The sequence below is a fragment of the Thamnophis elegans genome, chromosome 5 (genome assembly GCF_009769535.1).
Source record: "Thamnophis elegans isolate rThaEle1 chromosome 5, rThaEle1.pri, whole genome shotgun sequence".
NCBI classification, from domain to species: Eukaryota; Metazoa; Chordata; class Lepidosauria; order Squamata; family Colubridae; genus Thamnophis; species Thamnophis elegans.
In genome coordinates this window covers 7,957,904-7,973,954 of record NC_045545.1, presented here as the reverse complement: position 1 = coordinate 7,973,954, position 16,051 = coordinate 7,957,904, and the positions used below count along the sequence as shown (strand labels likewise).

The 16,051-nt window shown below is 41.6% G+C and overlaps 2 protein-coding genes across 2 annotated transcripts in view; both read left to right on the top strand.

Moving 5' to 3' along the window:
- Positions 1-1,254, top strand: part of ARHGAP29 (Rho GTPase activating protein 29) — a 51,487-nt gene extending 50,233 nt beyond the window's left edge. Inside the window, 3 exon segments of the mRNA XM_032217705.1 lie at positions 3-217; positions 219-344; positions 346-1,254. Of these exon segments, the coding sequence (XP_032073596.1) occupies positions 3-217; positions 219-344; positions 346-438 (434 nt within the window). The 3' untranslated portion in view covers positions 439-1,254.
- Positions 1,255-15,378: 14,124 nt separating this feature from the next.
- ABCA4 (ATP binding cassette subfamily A member 4) overlaps positions 15,379-16,051 on the top strand; it is a 159,367-nt gene continuing 158,694 nt past the window's right edge. The window contains exon 1 of the mRNA XM_032217704.1: positions 15,379-15,535. The gene's annotated coding sequence lies outside the window, so the exon portion shown is untranslated. The remainder of the gene's footprint in view (positions 15,536-16,051) is intronic.

Here is a 16,051-nt window from a genome sequence, read left to right as displayed (position 1 = left end):
ACCCACTGGCAACGTTGTTCATAATTCAGTGAACGCCATACTTCTTTGTAAGCCATGTACAGGACGGATCCCAACTATAAAGCCTGCGGGAGAAGCTCATTGCCCAGCCTCGTCTCCTGTTGGCAGTTTGAAAAAGCCAAGATGTTTCCAACCGCCAGGAGGAACCTTTTATAAACCATCACCCAACAATAATGCCAAACCAAATGATGAGACTTCCTGCGTCCAAACGCTGTGCAGCAATAACGCATAACGACATGCCAGGACTAGGTGTGAATCCTGGCCTTGATCACAGCTTTTTGGATTCCTCCAGCCAACAGAGAAAGCAGCCGAAACCCAATTTTGAAAACCGTGTCCCCTACAGATTTGAAGCCCGCTTATCAGAGATTAAGGCCAAAGCGGGTGCAAGAACTGGAACACAGGGAAGCTCATTTTGTGTAAGGCACTCAAAACTTCTGGAGTAGTTGTTTTTTTTTTCTTTTCTTGAGGATTTCACCTTTGTGCCATATTGTAAATTATTTTTATAAATATCTGTACAGGCATTTTAAAACATTGAATGAAAAAAGCTGTGAAGACTATTGAAGTTAATTTTTTATTGTATTATTATTATATTTCATTTTTCTCGAGAGTATTTAAATGCATTCCAATGTATGAGCAGCTAATACGAAGTGCACTCAAAAAAACCTTATAATCTACTTCATTTGTTCATTGTATTTTTTTCTCTCATGAAAACCTACTTATGAGTGCAGCAGTGAAAGGAGTCCATATCCAAGAATAAATTGTTTAGTTAAGACTGCAGAGTATGAATGAAATATAGATACTTAATTTAAGAATAAACCAAAGCTTGAAGCATTGCTCTAAGTGTCTGTATTTAGTTTTTTCTCTACTCTGGACAATTTAAATGCTCTCCAGTCACTGAAACAAACAGTCTCAAGTCACAAACAGAAATACTGGATATGGAAAGCATAATTTGACACTAATGGTCAACTTGGCTGAGAAAGTATGCAGCAAACTGTTTGGAGTCGGAATAATAAGTGTCACTTTCCTGTTTTATCTGTTTCCTGTATGATGTTCGATCCAGAAGTAGTTTAAGAGTCTCAGTGTTCACAATGAATTAACAAAGTTTCACCTATGCTGGTTGTGTTCTTCTTTTACTCCCTTTTGTTTCATTTATCCTTTATTCCTGTTTTATGTTACCATATGTACCATATGTAATATTGGCCAGTGACTGAAGTAAAGTATTTTGACAAAGTTATACAATACCCTGTTGTTATTTATGCATTAACAGATCGACGCCTAAGGAATAATGTGCTAGGATTTGATGTATTTAGATGCTGACATAAATGTATAATACTGTTTCGTTTAGATAATGCTGCATTTTTGCCTGGCAACCTGAATAATGCAAATATGAAATATATCTGATGCAGCAAGGAATATGAATCTGAACATTAAAGTATCAGCACCAATAGAATTGTGTCTGGAAGGGAAAATGGAATCAATGATTGCTAGTTGTATATAAATGGCTAAAAAAACTAGAGCAACTGTATACTTTGTAAAATATTTGACTAAGATGGATAAATGTGGAAATTTTAAGACCTGCAGTGACAGTAGAAAGGCAATAGGTAGTATGGGGTTTTGCTGCAATAATGAATGTTTATAAAAAGAAGTAATCCACTATGAATCAGAGAGTGCTTTTGCCCCGTTTGTTACAGAGATGTGAAAGCTGCATCAAAGAAAACTCACTAAATTGAATGCCATGGGAACGAGATCCTTTAGAATTTGGGTGTAATAAACAAGAGAGGGGTTCAGAATGAACAGGGTGAATGAAGGTTAAAACTGTGTGGCCACTACAAAATAAGTACATTGACGTTGGTTATAAAGAAGGGAGAGATGAAAATCAAACTCTAAAATACATGAAATGGAAGATGAAAAAGTAAACCAAGAAATTGTAATTGGACTATCTTGATGAGATCCTCATAAAGTAGGAGTGAGAAGCTTAAGAACAAAGGCAATGGATGGAGGTGTGTTTTAGGTGTGTTATAGCATGACAGCTATGGAGTGGTATAGTGACTGCTGTAATTACATTTGGCTATATTTTCTTTTATGTTTTTATTTTTATTTTTTGGATTACAATTTCTTTTCTTATCTTCCTGTGGTTTACCTACTGGTGGCTATAATTATCTGGTGGCATTGTCAAATGTATATGCAAACTTAAACAAAATTAAGATCTTAATTGATTAGCCATTTAAATTTGCCACTAGATTGTTTACTACAGGAATGAGAGTACTTAAGAGTATTTGTATTTATATATTGTGCTCAGTACTCCTGGCATGATAAAACACAACTGGTCAGATTGGTATGGTGATACATTCAAAGCAATAGATTGACTTAGATGAGGGGAACTCACCAATTTGCAGATGACAATAAGCTGGCAGGAGTAGCCAACATTCCAGAAGATAGGCTCACGATCCAAATGGATCCTGACAGACTCGAACACTGGGTCCTATCCAACAAAATGAAATGTAATATAGAGAAAAATAAGATTTTACACTGGCAAGAAAAAAAAATTATACAAGTACAGATCTTGGAGTCCTAGTGGACAATCACTAACTGTGCGAGCTAGCAGTGTGCAATAACCAAAACTAATGTAATCCTTGGCTGCATAAAGAGTGAGATCGAGTTACGATTATGAGAAGTATTAGTACTGCTTTATAAAATCTCAGTAAGACCACATCTGGAATAATGCATCACAGTTTGGGTCACCACATTAGAAAAAAGATGTTGAGACTTTGAAAAGAGTTCCGAGAAGAGCAACAAAAGTAACAAAGGTGATTAGGGGCCTGGAGACTAAAACATGAATGGTTACAGGAATCGGGTATGGCTAGTCTAGAAAAAAGAAGGACTAGAGGTAATATGAGAGCAATGTGGCAATATCTAAGGTGCTGCCATAATAAAGAAGGAATCAACCTTATTTTCCAAAGCACCAGAAGGCAACAAGAAACGATGGAAACTAATCAAGGAGAGAAGCAACCTAGAACTAAAGAGAAATTCCTAAAATGAGAACAATCAATCATTGGAACGCATGCCTTCAGACGTGGGTGTTTCATCACTGGATGAAGAGAAGAGACTGGACAGCCATTTGTCTGAAATGGTATAGGGCAAACATTTCAAACTCAAGGCCCATGGGCCATAATCAGCCTGCAATGTGGTTAAATCTGGCCTTTGGGGCAGCCATACAGGGTGCTTTGCCCACCCACCCTCACTGCACCACTTTACCCCGCCAAGGAGCAGCAGAGACGGGACTACCAGCTGCCAGGAACATGCGCTGCCGCCCATTTCCCTGCACTTTGGTTGGAGCAGCAGCATCAGAGGTGGTTGCTACCGATTCAGCCCGGTTCAACGAACGGTATTTTGTATTTGTATTTATTAGACATTTATAGGCCGCCCTTTTCCCTGAGGGACTCAGGGCGGCTTACAGTCAAAAAGGGAAAGGGAGTGTAGGACAATACAAAAAGAAATGTGCACAAAGTAAATTAATAGTAAAACTCACATTCACTCAACATTCGGGAGGGGCAAAAGTAAACTTATCCCCAGGCCTGACGGGCTAGCCAGTTCTTGAGGGCTGTGCGGAAGGCCTGGACGGTGGTGAGGGTACGAATCTCCACGGGGAGATTGTTCCATAGTGTCGGAGCCGCAACAGAGAAGGCTCTCCTCCGAGTAGTCGCAGTCGGCACTGACTGGCGGATGGAATACGGAGGAGGCCAACTCTATGCGATCTGATGGGACGCAGGGAGGTAATTGGCAGAAGGCGTCTCTCAAATAGCCAGATCCACTACCATGGAGCGCTTTATAGGTGTGAGTAGAACCTTGAAGTGCACCCGGAGATCGACAGGTAGCCAGTGCAGCTCACGGAGGATCGGTGTTATGTGGGCGAACCGTGGTGCGCCCACAATCACTCGCGCGGGCCGCATTCTGGACTAGCTGAAGTCTCCGGAGGCTCTTCAAGGGCAGCCCCATGTAGAGCACATTACAGTATTCCAGCCTGGAGATCACAAGGGCTCGAGTGACTGTTGTGAGGGCCTCCCGATTCAGGTAGGGCCGCAACTGGCGCACCAGGCGAACCTGGGCAAATGCCCCCCTGTCACAGCTGAGAGATGGTGGTCAAAAGTCAGCTGTGGGTCCAGGAGGACTCCAAGTTGCGGGCCCCTTTCTGAGGGGTGTAAGTTTTGTCCCCCCAGCCTGAGTGATGGTATGTTGGTCAAATTTTTGGGAGGGAAACACAACAGCCACTCGGTCTTGTCTGGGTTGAGTATCAGCTTGTTGCTCTCATCCAGTCTTAACGGCTTCTAGACCCCGGTTCATCACGTCCACCGCTTCATTGAGTTGGCACGGGGCGGACAGATACAACTGTGTATCGTCCGCATATCGGTGGTATTTTATCCCGTGCCTTCGGATGATCTCGCCCAGCGGTTTCATGTAAATGTTAAATAGTAGGGGGGATAGGACCGACCCCTGCGGCACCCCATAAGTTAGGGGCCTCAGGGACGATCTCTGCCCCCCCACCAACACCGACTGCGACCTGTCCGAGACATAGGAGGAGAACCACTGCAAAACAGTGCCGCCCACCCCTATCTCCCGCAGTCGTCGCAGAAGGATACCATGGTCGATGGTATCGAAAGCCGCTGAGAGGTCCAGGAGAACTAGGATGGAAGCAGGCCTCCATCCCTAGCTCTCCAGAGATCATCGGTCAATGCGACCAAAGCGGTTTTCTGTGCTGTAACCGGGTCTGAAGCCAGACTGGAAGGGGTCAAGATAGTTAGCTTCCTCCAAGGTACGCTGAAGCTGGACAGCCACCACCTTCTCAACAACCTTCCCTACAAAGGGGAGGTTGGAGACTGGACGATAGTTATTAAGAACAGCTGGATCCAAGGACGGTTTCTTCAGGAGGGTCTTACCACCGCTGTCTTGAGCGCGGTGGGAAAGTACCCCTCCCGAAGAGAGGCGGTCACAACCGCCTGGATCCAGCCTCGTGTCACCTCACTGCTGTTGGCAACCAGCCAGGAGGGACACGGGTCCAGTATGCAGGTGGAGGCACTCACAGCTCGCATAGCCTTGTCCACATCCCCAGAGGCAACTTCCTGAAACTCAACCCAGAGATGGTTTGCCAAGTCTTCTCCTTGTGTCTCGGCTGGATCTACTGGGGTGGAGTCCAGGTCCGCTCGAAACCGGGCAACTTTGTCCGCCAAGAACTGGACATACTCCTCAGCCTTACCCTGTAGGGAGTCCCCCGTCTCCCTCCTATTTAGGAGGGAGCGGGTTATCCTAAACAGGGTGGCTGGGCGGGACTCGGCGGATGCTACCAAGGAGGCAATATATGTTCTTTTTGCTGTTCTTAAAGTCCGAATATACTCCTTGGTGCATGCTGTTAAAAGTGCCCGTTTCGACTCGACCTATCGGACCTCCACGAGTGTTCTAGGCATCTCCTCCGGCGCTTTACCTCCCGGAGCTCCTCAGTAAACCAAGGAGGCCTCCGGGGGCCGCTGACCCGGAGGGGCCGTAGCGGCGCAATCCGGTCTAGAGACTCCGAAGCTTGCCGAGTGCCAGGCAGCGACGAGGGTCTCCGCCGAACTGTGGGCGAGGGTATCAGGAATAACCCCAAGCTCCGTCTGGAACCTAACAGGATCCATCAGTCGCTTGGGGCGGAACCAGCTGATCGGTTCCTCCTCCCTACGGTGGGGGTTTGGCCTCCGGAAGTCTAGCCTCAGTAGGTAGTGGACTGACCACGACAGGGTATGATCTCATTACCCCTCAGACCAAGATCGTAACTCCACTGCTCGAGAGGAATACGAGGTCGAGCGTGTGACCCGCTGAGTGAGTTGGGCCTCGGATTACTTGAGTCAAGCCCATGGCTGTCATGGAAGCCATGAACTCCTGCGCTCCATCAGAGTGTTCACCGAGCGAAGGCAAGTTGAAGTCCCCCAGAACTATAAGTCTAGGGAAACTCAACTGCTAGCTCGGCTACTGACTCGAGCGAGGGGAGGGCTGCTGCAACGCAGTTGGGAGGCAGGTACGTAAGCAGCAGACCCACTTGACCCTTGAGGTCCAGCTTCACCAGCAGGGACTCACACCCGACAAGCTCCGGAGCAGGGATCCTACGAGGTACTAAAGACTCCCGGACTACAATAGCCACACCGCCACCCCTTCCCTGGGCTCTCGGCTGGTGTAGCACCTGAAATCCGGCTGGGCACATCTCAACGAGGGGGACTCCTCCCTCCGTGCCCAGCCATGTCTCAGTAATACATGCCAGGTCTGCGCCCTCATCAGTTATCAAGTCCCGGATGAGGGGGGCCTTATGAACGACAGACCTGGCATTTAGCGACAGCAGCCTGAGACCAGGGTCCTGAATACTCGCGCCATCTGACCTTGGAGTGGGACTCCTAGGGCCGGAAGGAGGGATCTCTATAACACAGCGAGCCCTCCTTCCCCGATGATGGCCTGCCCTAAAGTCCCCGCCCTATCTGCCTCTCCCTGTTATGACCGCAATGCTCCGACCCTCTCCCGTGGATATAGCCCCCCCAACCACCCCGGTGGCCCCCGCATACCCCGCCAGGTCCTCCGAATCACTCATACCCAAGCTCTCACACAAACAGTCCTCACTAAAAAGTTAAAAACACCAATACAACTATATAATAATAAAAAGTGAGATCATCATATCATCTCACACAATCCCATGCACTCAACATACCGATAAAAGAAATATAGGAAAAAGTTGTGCAGTTCGTAATAGTCCAAGGTGCCCTTCCACCTCTCCTGAGGAGGGTAGCACCTTATGGGAGCTCCGCTAAGGAGACCAATATCGTCCCAAGGGAGGGGAGGATGGGAACAAGGTGGATCTGGGCAGCAGCTGTAACAGGGGGAGTCAAGGGGCTAACCATAGTGGAGAAAGTCTGATGGTTAAGTTCAATTCCAGCCATCCCCTTGATGTTATTTCCAGGTTAAGTCCTAGGGTGGGGAAAGAATATCTGTCTCTGATGGAAAAAGACAGGGGGGGAGATGTTCTAATCACCAATCACACTCTCCTTCAATTCCGTCCCCTCGAGCAGTTTCCTCCCTCACCAGTTCTCTTCTTTTGGTTACAGCGTGAAGGCAGAGTAGGTCTAAATATCAGCAGCAGCAGCGAGAGCCGGAAGGCCAATCATGATGGTCAAAGGCCCAATATGCAGAAGTCAGTTCACAACAAGAGTCGTACCAATCGTACCAGCCCCCTTAGTAGTCTAGCCCAAGGTTGAAAAAAGCTTCATCCAAGGTGGAAGGAGGGGGGGGTGCCCCATTCAGCAGCTGGGCCCTGGCGTTCTCAAAGGGGCCTCAGCAAACCAGAGAGTTATCGGGCCAACAGCGACATAATGATGGTTATGGTAGTCGGGGCGGTAATCGTAGTTAAGTCAGGCTCCCCCCAAAAGCAGCTGGGCCGTACGGTCTTCCAAGCCGCTAAGCCGCTAAGCCGCGGCGGTCTCACAGCCAGCGGGCCAGCGAACCAACAGACAACAGTGGTCGCGGCAGCCAGCAATGAATATCGGTAGTGGAATGTTGGCCTGGGTCGCAGAACCGGCAGTGACCCAGGCTGGCCACGCCCCCGAACTGGTTTCCTGGTTGCTGCGGCATGTTTTTGACATTTTTAATGTGCGCATGCACATACCTATTTACAGGTAACTGCGCACGCACACCGAACCAGCAGCAACCCACCCCTGGGCAGCATGAAGTGGCTCCAAAGGAAGTCTCAGGCTCTGGAGATGCTTCTTGTTGCCGCTTTCTATTCTGCCGCAAAGCAGCGGTCTGGCTCTGCCATGCCTGCCCCTTATTTTCACCCGTCCTTATCTCTGCCACCCTTTGCAGTATGTGAGCCTTCGAGCCCTGGCAAGCCTCAGGTCTGGTGGAAACCCTACCCACAAGTATGGCTTCTTCCCTAGGGCTGGGGTGTAATCCCAGTGTCCCGTGGGAACCCCCAAAGTGGAAATATTTGTGTCTCCATTCAAAGATGTCAAGGACAATCGGCTGGCTACTAGAAACCCTGCCCAGGGACGATGCTATTTCCAAACCATCACATTGCCACCCTTGTGGGTAGTGCACTCCGGCAGTAGCTGTTGTAGTGAAAGACCTTGAGATGGGGATTGGGGTTTCATGATGGAGGAGGGAAACATTCCTGAGTCGTTCAGAATGATTTTAAGCCACTTCCCTAGGAAACAGGAAACGAGTAAAGGCAGCTGATTCAGCTTCAACGCAAGCACTTCGCTCAGCTTTAAAGGTTATAGTATGCATCTTTCAAAAGAAAGTAAGTGACTCGTTTTCTATATAAAATGCCCCAGCTATCCAGTGATACAGAGGAGAGCCTATGTCATTGTGGAAGCGTGTGTGCCATTATAGTTTGTTCAAAGGGAAAATACTGTGAAAATGTGGCTAAAAATCACAATAATTTTGCCAATAAATAAAGCTTGTAATATTTTAGCATGTAGAGCTGTAAAAGTAGATTCAGAGTGTTAGGTGAATTTAGAAAACTGCTTCCTGCAAGCTTTCTCCTCCACACTTCCACACACAACAGCATCATTCTCTGCACCGCACAGGGAAATACCAATGATGTCTGGGATTGGGAGAAGAACATCTCTCTCTCTCTCTCTCTCTCTCTCTCTCTCTCTCTCTCCCTCCCCCCCTCCCTCCCCCCCCCCCCCCACGGCTACTAGCAGTTTGGGGAGGCGAGCTTGTGGGGCACTGAGTTGTTCCCACATCCATTTAGCAGGTGCAACTTGTTCCATCCTGACCCAGCCATCCCAAGTCATCTGCGCCCAGTGAGTGCCATCGAGTTGGCCACGCCCACCAAGCCACACCACCTGGCCACTATGAATCATCAGAGTCTTACATTTAACTGGCCCTTTGTGGGCAACCATAATGCTGATGCGGCCCTCAATGAAATGGAGTTTGACACCCCTGGTATAGAGTCGTCTCCTTGAGTAGGGGGTTGGACTAGAAGACCTTCAAGGTCCCTTCCAACTCTATTATTCTTTATTCTGTAAGTAGATCCTAATATTTATACATTATTGAAATATAGACAGCAGCATCAAGTATTTCCATGAATTTAGTTAAAACCTTAAGTTGCCAATAACTTGTAACGTCTGCTTGATTTTGCTATGGACTTAAGAACTCTCACCATTTCAGGCATTCAGATCTGTTGATAAATTTATTGCAAGGACTATTAAATGCAGAATTTTCCCTTCATGCGATGGGGCTTACATTATGAAAACAAAGCTGCCCCACATTAAATTGGAAGGATTAAAAAAAATCTCCTTACATCTGAGCTTCGGTAAGTGTTCACTGTTCCTGAGATAAGGCATTCCTCTGTGGTCATGTTGGATTTCCTTTCAGAAACTCTTTCAATTCTCATAGCGGTGCAATGTTTTTGTAGTAGATACCATTGCAAACGAGGTAAGCCAAAGATTTTTTTGAGTGTTATTCTTAAATGATGCAACCTTTGCTCTTTTTTAAAAAAAATCTTAGTGTGGGAATGTTGCTGGTTTTGTAATGTGGCAAGTATCAGATTGAATATGTTGGGTATAAACAGAAGAAATTGTAAACCTCTAGATAATTCTGCAGTGAAATAGAAGAGATCTCTACTTAAGTTGCGATGATTTATATAAAAACAAGGCCATTGTGTTTTGCATTACATAATCATTGTAAATGTGAAGTACAGCCTTTTCAAAAACAATTCATAAGATTTATTTTGGCAGCCAAGTAAAATGATGCTTGCATAAACCAATGTAATGAGTAAATTTAAATGCAAGATATGAGACACCATTGGTAACAATTGTATGTACTAGTCTGGAGGTAACTGACTATTCTATAGAGGCGTAGATCCCTATAGAAATGTTGTTCAACACAATTCTTGATTTTGGGAATGTAATTCTAAATAACACTGCAATAAGACAATTGTCTTTATGAGACTTTTAAATACAACCACAATCACTCCATGGCACACGCTAGTTTTTTTCTTTTTCTTTCTTTTTTCGTTTCTATTATAATTTTGCACCAGTCAGGTTAAAACCAATTTCGTTGTATTTAAGTACAATGACAATGAAATTATACTTACTTATACTTATTATCTCATCTTTGATTTTACTAATACGTTTCTCACCAGTCCTTTACAACATTTTCCTATCTAGCTTATGAAATGTTTAAAAATTCTACAAATGCACTTTTATTTCTAGTAAAACATCAAGTGAATAATACAAAAAACACAATTCCCAATATTCTTTTACCTCCAGTAGGCCTTATAGTTTTTCTTTTTCTTTACTTAAATATTGAAAAGTCATATCAGACTTAGAAATACAGATGGACTGTGCCAATACACCTTATCTATTGAGAAACTTTTCGTTGTATTTAAGTACAATGACAATGAAGATTATATTTACTTATACTTATTATCTCATCTTTGATTTTACTAATACGTTTCTCACCAGTCCTTTACAACATTTTCCTATCTAGCTTATGAAATGTTTAAAAATTCTACAAATGCACTTTTATTTCTAGTAAAATATTAAGTGAATAATACAAAAAACAATTCCCAATATTCTTTTACCTCCAGTAGGCCTTATAGTATTTTTTTTTCTTTACTTAAATATTGAAAAGTCATATCAGACTTAGAAATACAGATGGACTGTGCCAATACACCTTATCTATTGAGAAACTTTACGTGTGCTAATCATGGTGGCCGATCATTAAAAAATGTATATCCTTCTCCTAAATGAAGCGTAAGTACGTATGCTTAATATATACATGTCCTCAGGCATATTTAGCTGTATAGCTACATCTTAAGGATAGCTATCTATCAACAAATAGTGCCCTTAGGTCAGGAAAACAAAATGACTCTAACATTCCAGTTCATAAATGTCACGTATGCTGCTGCTGTTGCTTCAGCTGTCCAAACTAATATAAAACTTTGTTCTAGTTAGGGCCTCAAAAATTATCTTTCTTGTGGAGGAGACATTCCATTTTTTAACCACCTAGAGAACTGCTAATAAAACCGAAGCATAACTAATCCCAGACCATATCGTAACAATATTTTTATGCAGTGCGCACTGCGCACACTTATACACTTTCTCCGCATGTGCTGTTTCTCTTTATTGAATGGCTCTTTTAGCACCTGGAATACATCAGGTTGGGAATGGATGAAGCAGTGTAAACAATGCAGCTTTTTAAAGTCCAGTTATTCCTGCTATGTGTAGGATCTCTGGCTAAGAGACAGACATGGCATGCAGGAATGACTCTGATAAGATCCTTCACTCCCCATTCCCACTATTTCAGCCAAATCATAGTCTACCTAATCATTTCAAAATGGAAACTAATATACAATAAGAGGGAACAGGTCCCTTCACTGACTGGTTTGGAGCATCAGCAGGAAGCATTTTGCTTGTGCGTTCCTTCTCCCTTTCCTTCCCTCAACTCAAATGTTTTGTTATTTGTTTCATTGCAACAAACTTTGCTACTGAGGTGGCAAACTGGATTGAACAAACCTAACGAGAATTGCAATCCCATCTTGGATCTGAGTTTGCCCACATCTGGAAAGTTTTTTTCTCACCACAATATCCTGGCTACAGTATGGTGCAAACTATGATTTCGATAAATCTCAAGTGTTCTATTGAAGCAAACTTTTAAGCAGGAAAGAGAAAACATGGGACACAGACGTAACAGAATAACATTTCTGATGCATGAACTGGAGAATCATAAGAATCATAACAATACCTTTCCACCGCTCCAGTGATGGGGAAAAAGTCTCTGTACTGTATATTTATTGGAGTAGATTGAGTTCATGCTCGGGGTCTAAAAATTAATATTGCAAACTGGTCCTATTTAGATGTAACTCACGTTGGATTGTGATAGCTGCAGTAAATATTTTGGAAGTTTGCACATATAAATGCAATTAATGTTTGACACCCTTTCAAAAATATAGTGAGCATCCTTCAACTTCCAAGATCTCTACCATTGTATAATTAACCAAAATCTGGAATTTAAATGGAGAGCATTTGTTTTCGTTTTGTTTACAATTTTGATAATTATAAAGATCCATGGCCTGATCGTAGAAATCCTACCCATACCAAAATTAGGTCACAAACGCAGTCAACAGTAGTTAAGAATAGCTACAAGTCAGTTCTCATATCTTCAAATGGGATTTATAATTTAATTAAGAAGATTATACTTAATGTAATCCACAAGTCAGGTGTTGGTACAGCCTGTCATAAAAGCAGCTTTCTAAAATAATCTTTATTTCTGAGTTAGCTAACAATGCATTCCTATGCATAACAGTTTAGAATTGCATAGAATACAAGAGGCATTACTCCTAGGTGAATGTATACAAAATTGCAGCCTATATGATTGCAATTACATGCACACTTACTGGAAGTAAATACCATATCACTGAGTGGAATTTACTTTTGAATGGTCCCGCGGAGGATTATGCAAGGATTATGTTCTAATGTGTTTAGATCTACATTTCAAAAGTGGCATTTATTCTTTGTTGGCTCTGCAATCCTTAGGAAGATCTGCAGGCAGGGGATACAGTCTTCCATGGTCTAATCCACAATTTGTCTTTGGAAATTTCAAAGGAAAAAAACCGTAACAACCCTATAGATGGACATCAGCTACACAATTATTATGATGGTTTCATTGTTTGGCAATGCTATGATTTAAAAAAAATGAATGCTAGCAATGAATGAGTTTTAGTAGATACCTGCATTTATACATTCACAAAGTTCATTTCTGATTGTTCCTTTATTGCTATTCATTGGAGTATGACATTCAAAAGTCACCAGCATTGGATATGAGAAGGGAAATACTTTTGGACCATATACAAAGGTTATTAATCACAATAATTGTCACTATTAAAAAATAAAATAAAATATATATAGTTAAATGTTAACTAATAGGGGGAAAATGTTACGATATACGATATAATTACTTAAAGAAGGGAGAATGATAATAAACTACATTGCATGGAAGATGGAATTCTTGGTATTAAATATTATGGATGTTCAGCTAATACAGGATATGAGGATTTGATGTTAATAGAGGATTTTACAAATAAGTAAATGAAATGTCAGCATGTGGTTATGGATTAAATCTTTGGCATTTTTAAGGATGAAGGATGTTTAAAAAACTGTAGTTAACTAAAAGTGGAGGTATAATGATGTCAATATGGTAAACATTTGAGTTAAGATATTTGAATTAATATGAATTAATGGAAGAGATGCATCAAAACATGTTGTAACCAGCTGATATACTTTTTTTTTATAATATATACCTGTGTTCTTCTTTTGTTTGTTTTTTTGTTTTTGTTTTTTTTTCTTCCCTGCCTTGTCTTTTGTTCTTTTTGTCTTTTTTGTTTGTTTTTTCTTTTTTTGATTTTTTCTTTTCCCACTGGTGTGGGCATGTATTGTTTAAGATTATTATTAGTATTATTTTTTTATAATAATTATAGTCAAATGAAAATGGATATATGATGATGGTGATATGTATGAATATTTGAGTTAAAATGCTCGAGTTAACATGAGTTAGGTTTGTTGACTGTGGAGGAGATGCACGAAAGTTTATTTGTGACCGACTGATACACTTTCTATAGCATGTAAAGAAAGATGTTGTACTTGTTTTAAATTAAAAATTTAAAATTTTTTTTTAATAAAAAGTCACCAGCATAAGAAATCTTACTTTCATACATATGATCAGTTATGTCATATATTTTAACCTTTTCACTCATAATACAACTTTTGCAATCATAAATTCCATAAGGCTGTCTTCTTTCAGATCTATTGTTTCCCTTTCTCTTTGTTTATAATCATCCTTTCCAATGGTGGGATTCACATTTTTTTACTACCAGTTCTATGGGCGTGGCAATAGAAGGTTACTGCAAAATCCGCCTTTCCTCCTGATCAGTGGGATTTGGGAGGCAGAGAATAGATGAGGGCGGGGCCAGTTCTCCAAACTACTCAAAATCTCTGCTAGTGGTTCTCCAGAACTGGTCAGAACCTGCTTAATACCTCCTCTGATCCTTTCCTTTCTTTTCCTTCCTCTTACCCAAGCCAACCTAAGCCATTCCTTCAGGCTCTTCAATATTTACTCCACTTACATAAGAAGTCACAAACACCCATAACAACATAATGGTGGTCACCATAGTCTATGACTTTTTGCTTCTTATCATGGCTTCGGTCAGTCAAGGCTTTCACATAATAATAGAGATAGAATTTAAATTAGATAATCAGCCATACCTATGGCAAATGTAGAATTTCCAAGTATCAGCAAGGACATTACCAATCCATTTTGGCATACATTTGCCAGTATGTGATAAGTGCAACCAAAGCCAAGTTTTACTCCAAATACGCACATTAATTTATGCAAGCTGGGAGCCTTAGAGGTTACCTAGAAAATCAGTGTATTGTTGTTTGGATGCCTGCATTACACCAACTAGTCATCTGAGATATGTTCAGAATATGTCATAAGATGGTTTTATATACATATATACATTTTATATATATATATATATATATATATATATATATATATATATATGTATGTATGTATGTATGTATGTATGTATGTATGTATGTATGTATGTTGTATTTGTGCTGAAATATTGGGTTTCTGTCTGGTATGTGGTATGTGGTATGTGATATATATATATATATATGTGTGGTATATAACAAAGGCAACAGTAAAAATATTGGGTTTCTGTTTAGATGGTCTCTTATGACGAGCCGATGGACAGTGAATGGAAGCAGTGAACTTCCTCCCATATTTGGGCATACCAGGGGTTGTGACTTTAAATAAATAAATATAAATATAAATATAAATAATATAAATAATAAAATAATATAAATATAAATATAAATATAAATTTTATCTAATTAGATTTTATTTATTTATCAGCACAAATACAACATGTATGTATGTATGTATGTATGTATGTATGTATGTATGTATGTATGTATATAAGGAGAAGAACCTTGTGGCTTAACACATCTGCCTAAGATGCAATACAGCACAGGTTCAAATCCCAGTAAGGGTATGGCTAGCTGATGAGAGCTAAATAGCTTGAAATAGATCTATACTAGTCTCCCTTTATTTATTTATCAGCACAAATACAACATATATATATGTGTGGTGTGTGTGTGTGTGTGTGTGTGTGTTGTATTATTTATTTATTATATTATTTATTATATTATTTATTTATTTATTTACACAGGATAGCCCTCTGATTGAATATACCCTTATTTTTCAGGGAGGGAGAATCATTTGCCTTCTGAATTTTGTTGGACTTCAGCTTTCATCAATCTCAGTGGACAGGAAGTTGCAGGGCGATAATATTTGAAGAGCCACACTTTCAAACGTTAAACAATCCAATTTAAAGACCCTAAAGCAAAGCATGTGTTGTGCCCATCAGCAACTTGCACCTTGACAACAGATGGAGCAGATATGGTTACTCAGCCATAGTCATTCCCACAAGGTGAGATAAGCGTATTTCTATTTCAATTGTAGCAAATGTATAACTGAACATGTAAAATATTATTGCAAAATATATGCATATTTGAACTTCTGGGTTTTGTTTTGTTTTTTTGCTGATCTGTAAGTGGCCTTCCTGGTGGATAATGAAAACTATCTGTAACATAAAAGACGGTTAACCTACTAACCACTTGATTATTCGGCAATCTTCTGGTCCCAAACTGATGTTGAAGGTGATAGCAATAGCACTTAGACTTATGTACTACTTCACAGTGCTTTCCAGCCCTTTCTAAGTGGTTTACAGAATCAGCATATTGCCCCCAACAATCTAGGTCCTCCTTTTTACTGACCTCGGAAGGATGGAAGGCTGAGTCAATCTTGAGCCTGGTGAGGTTTGAACTGCCAAATTGCAGGCAGTCAGCAGTCAGCAGAAGTAGCCTGCAGTACTGCACTCTAACCACTGCACCACTGTGGCTCATCTGATCCATCTGAAGGGCAGATGGGTCATCTGGCAGATGAA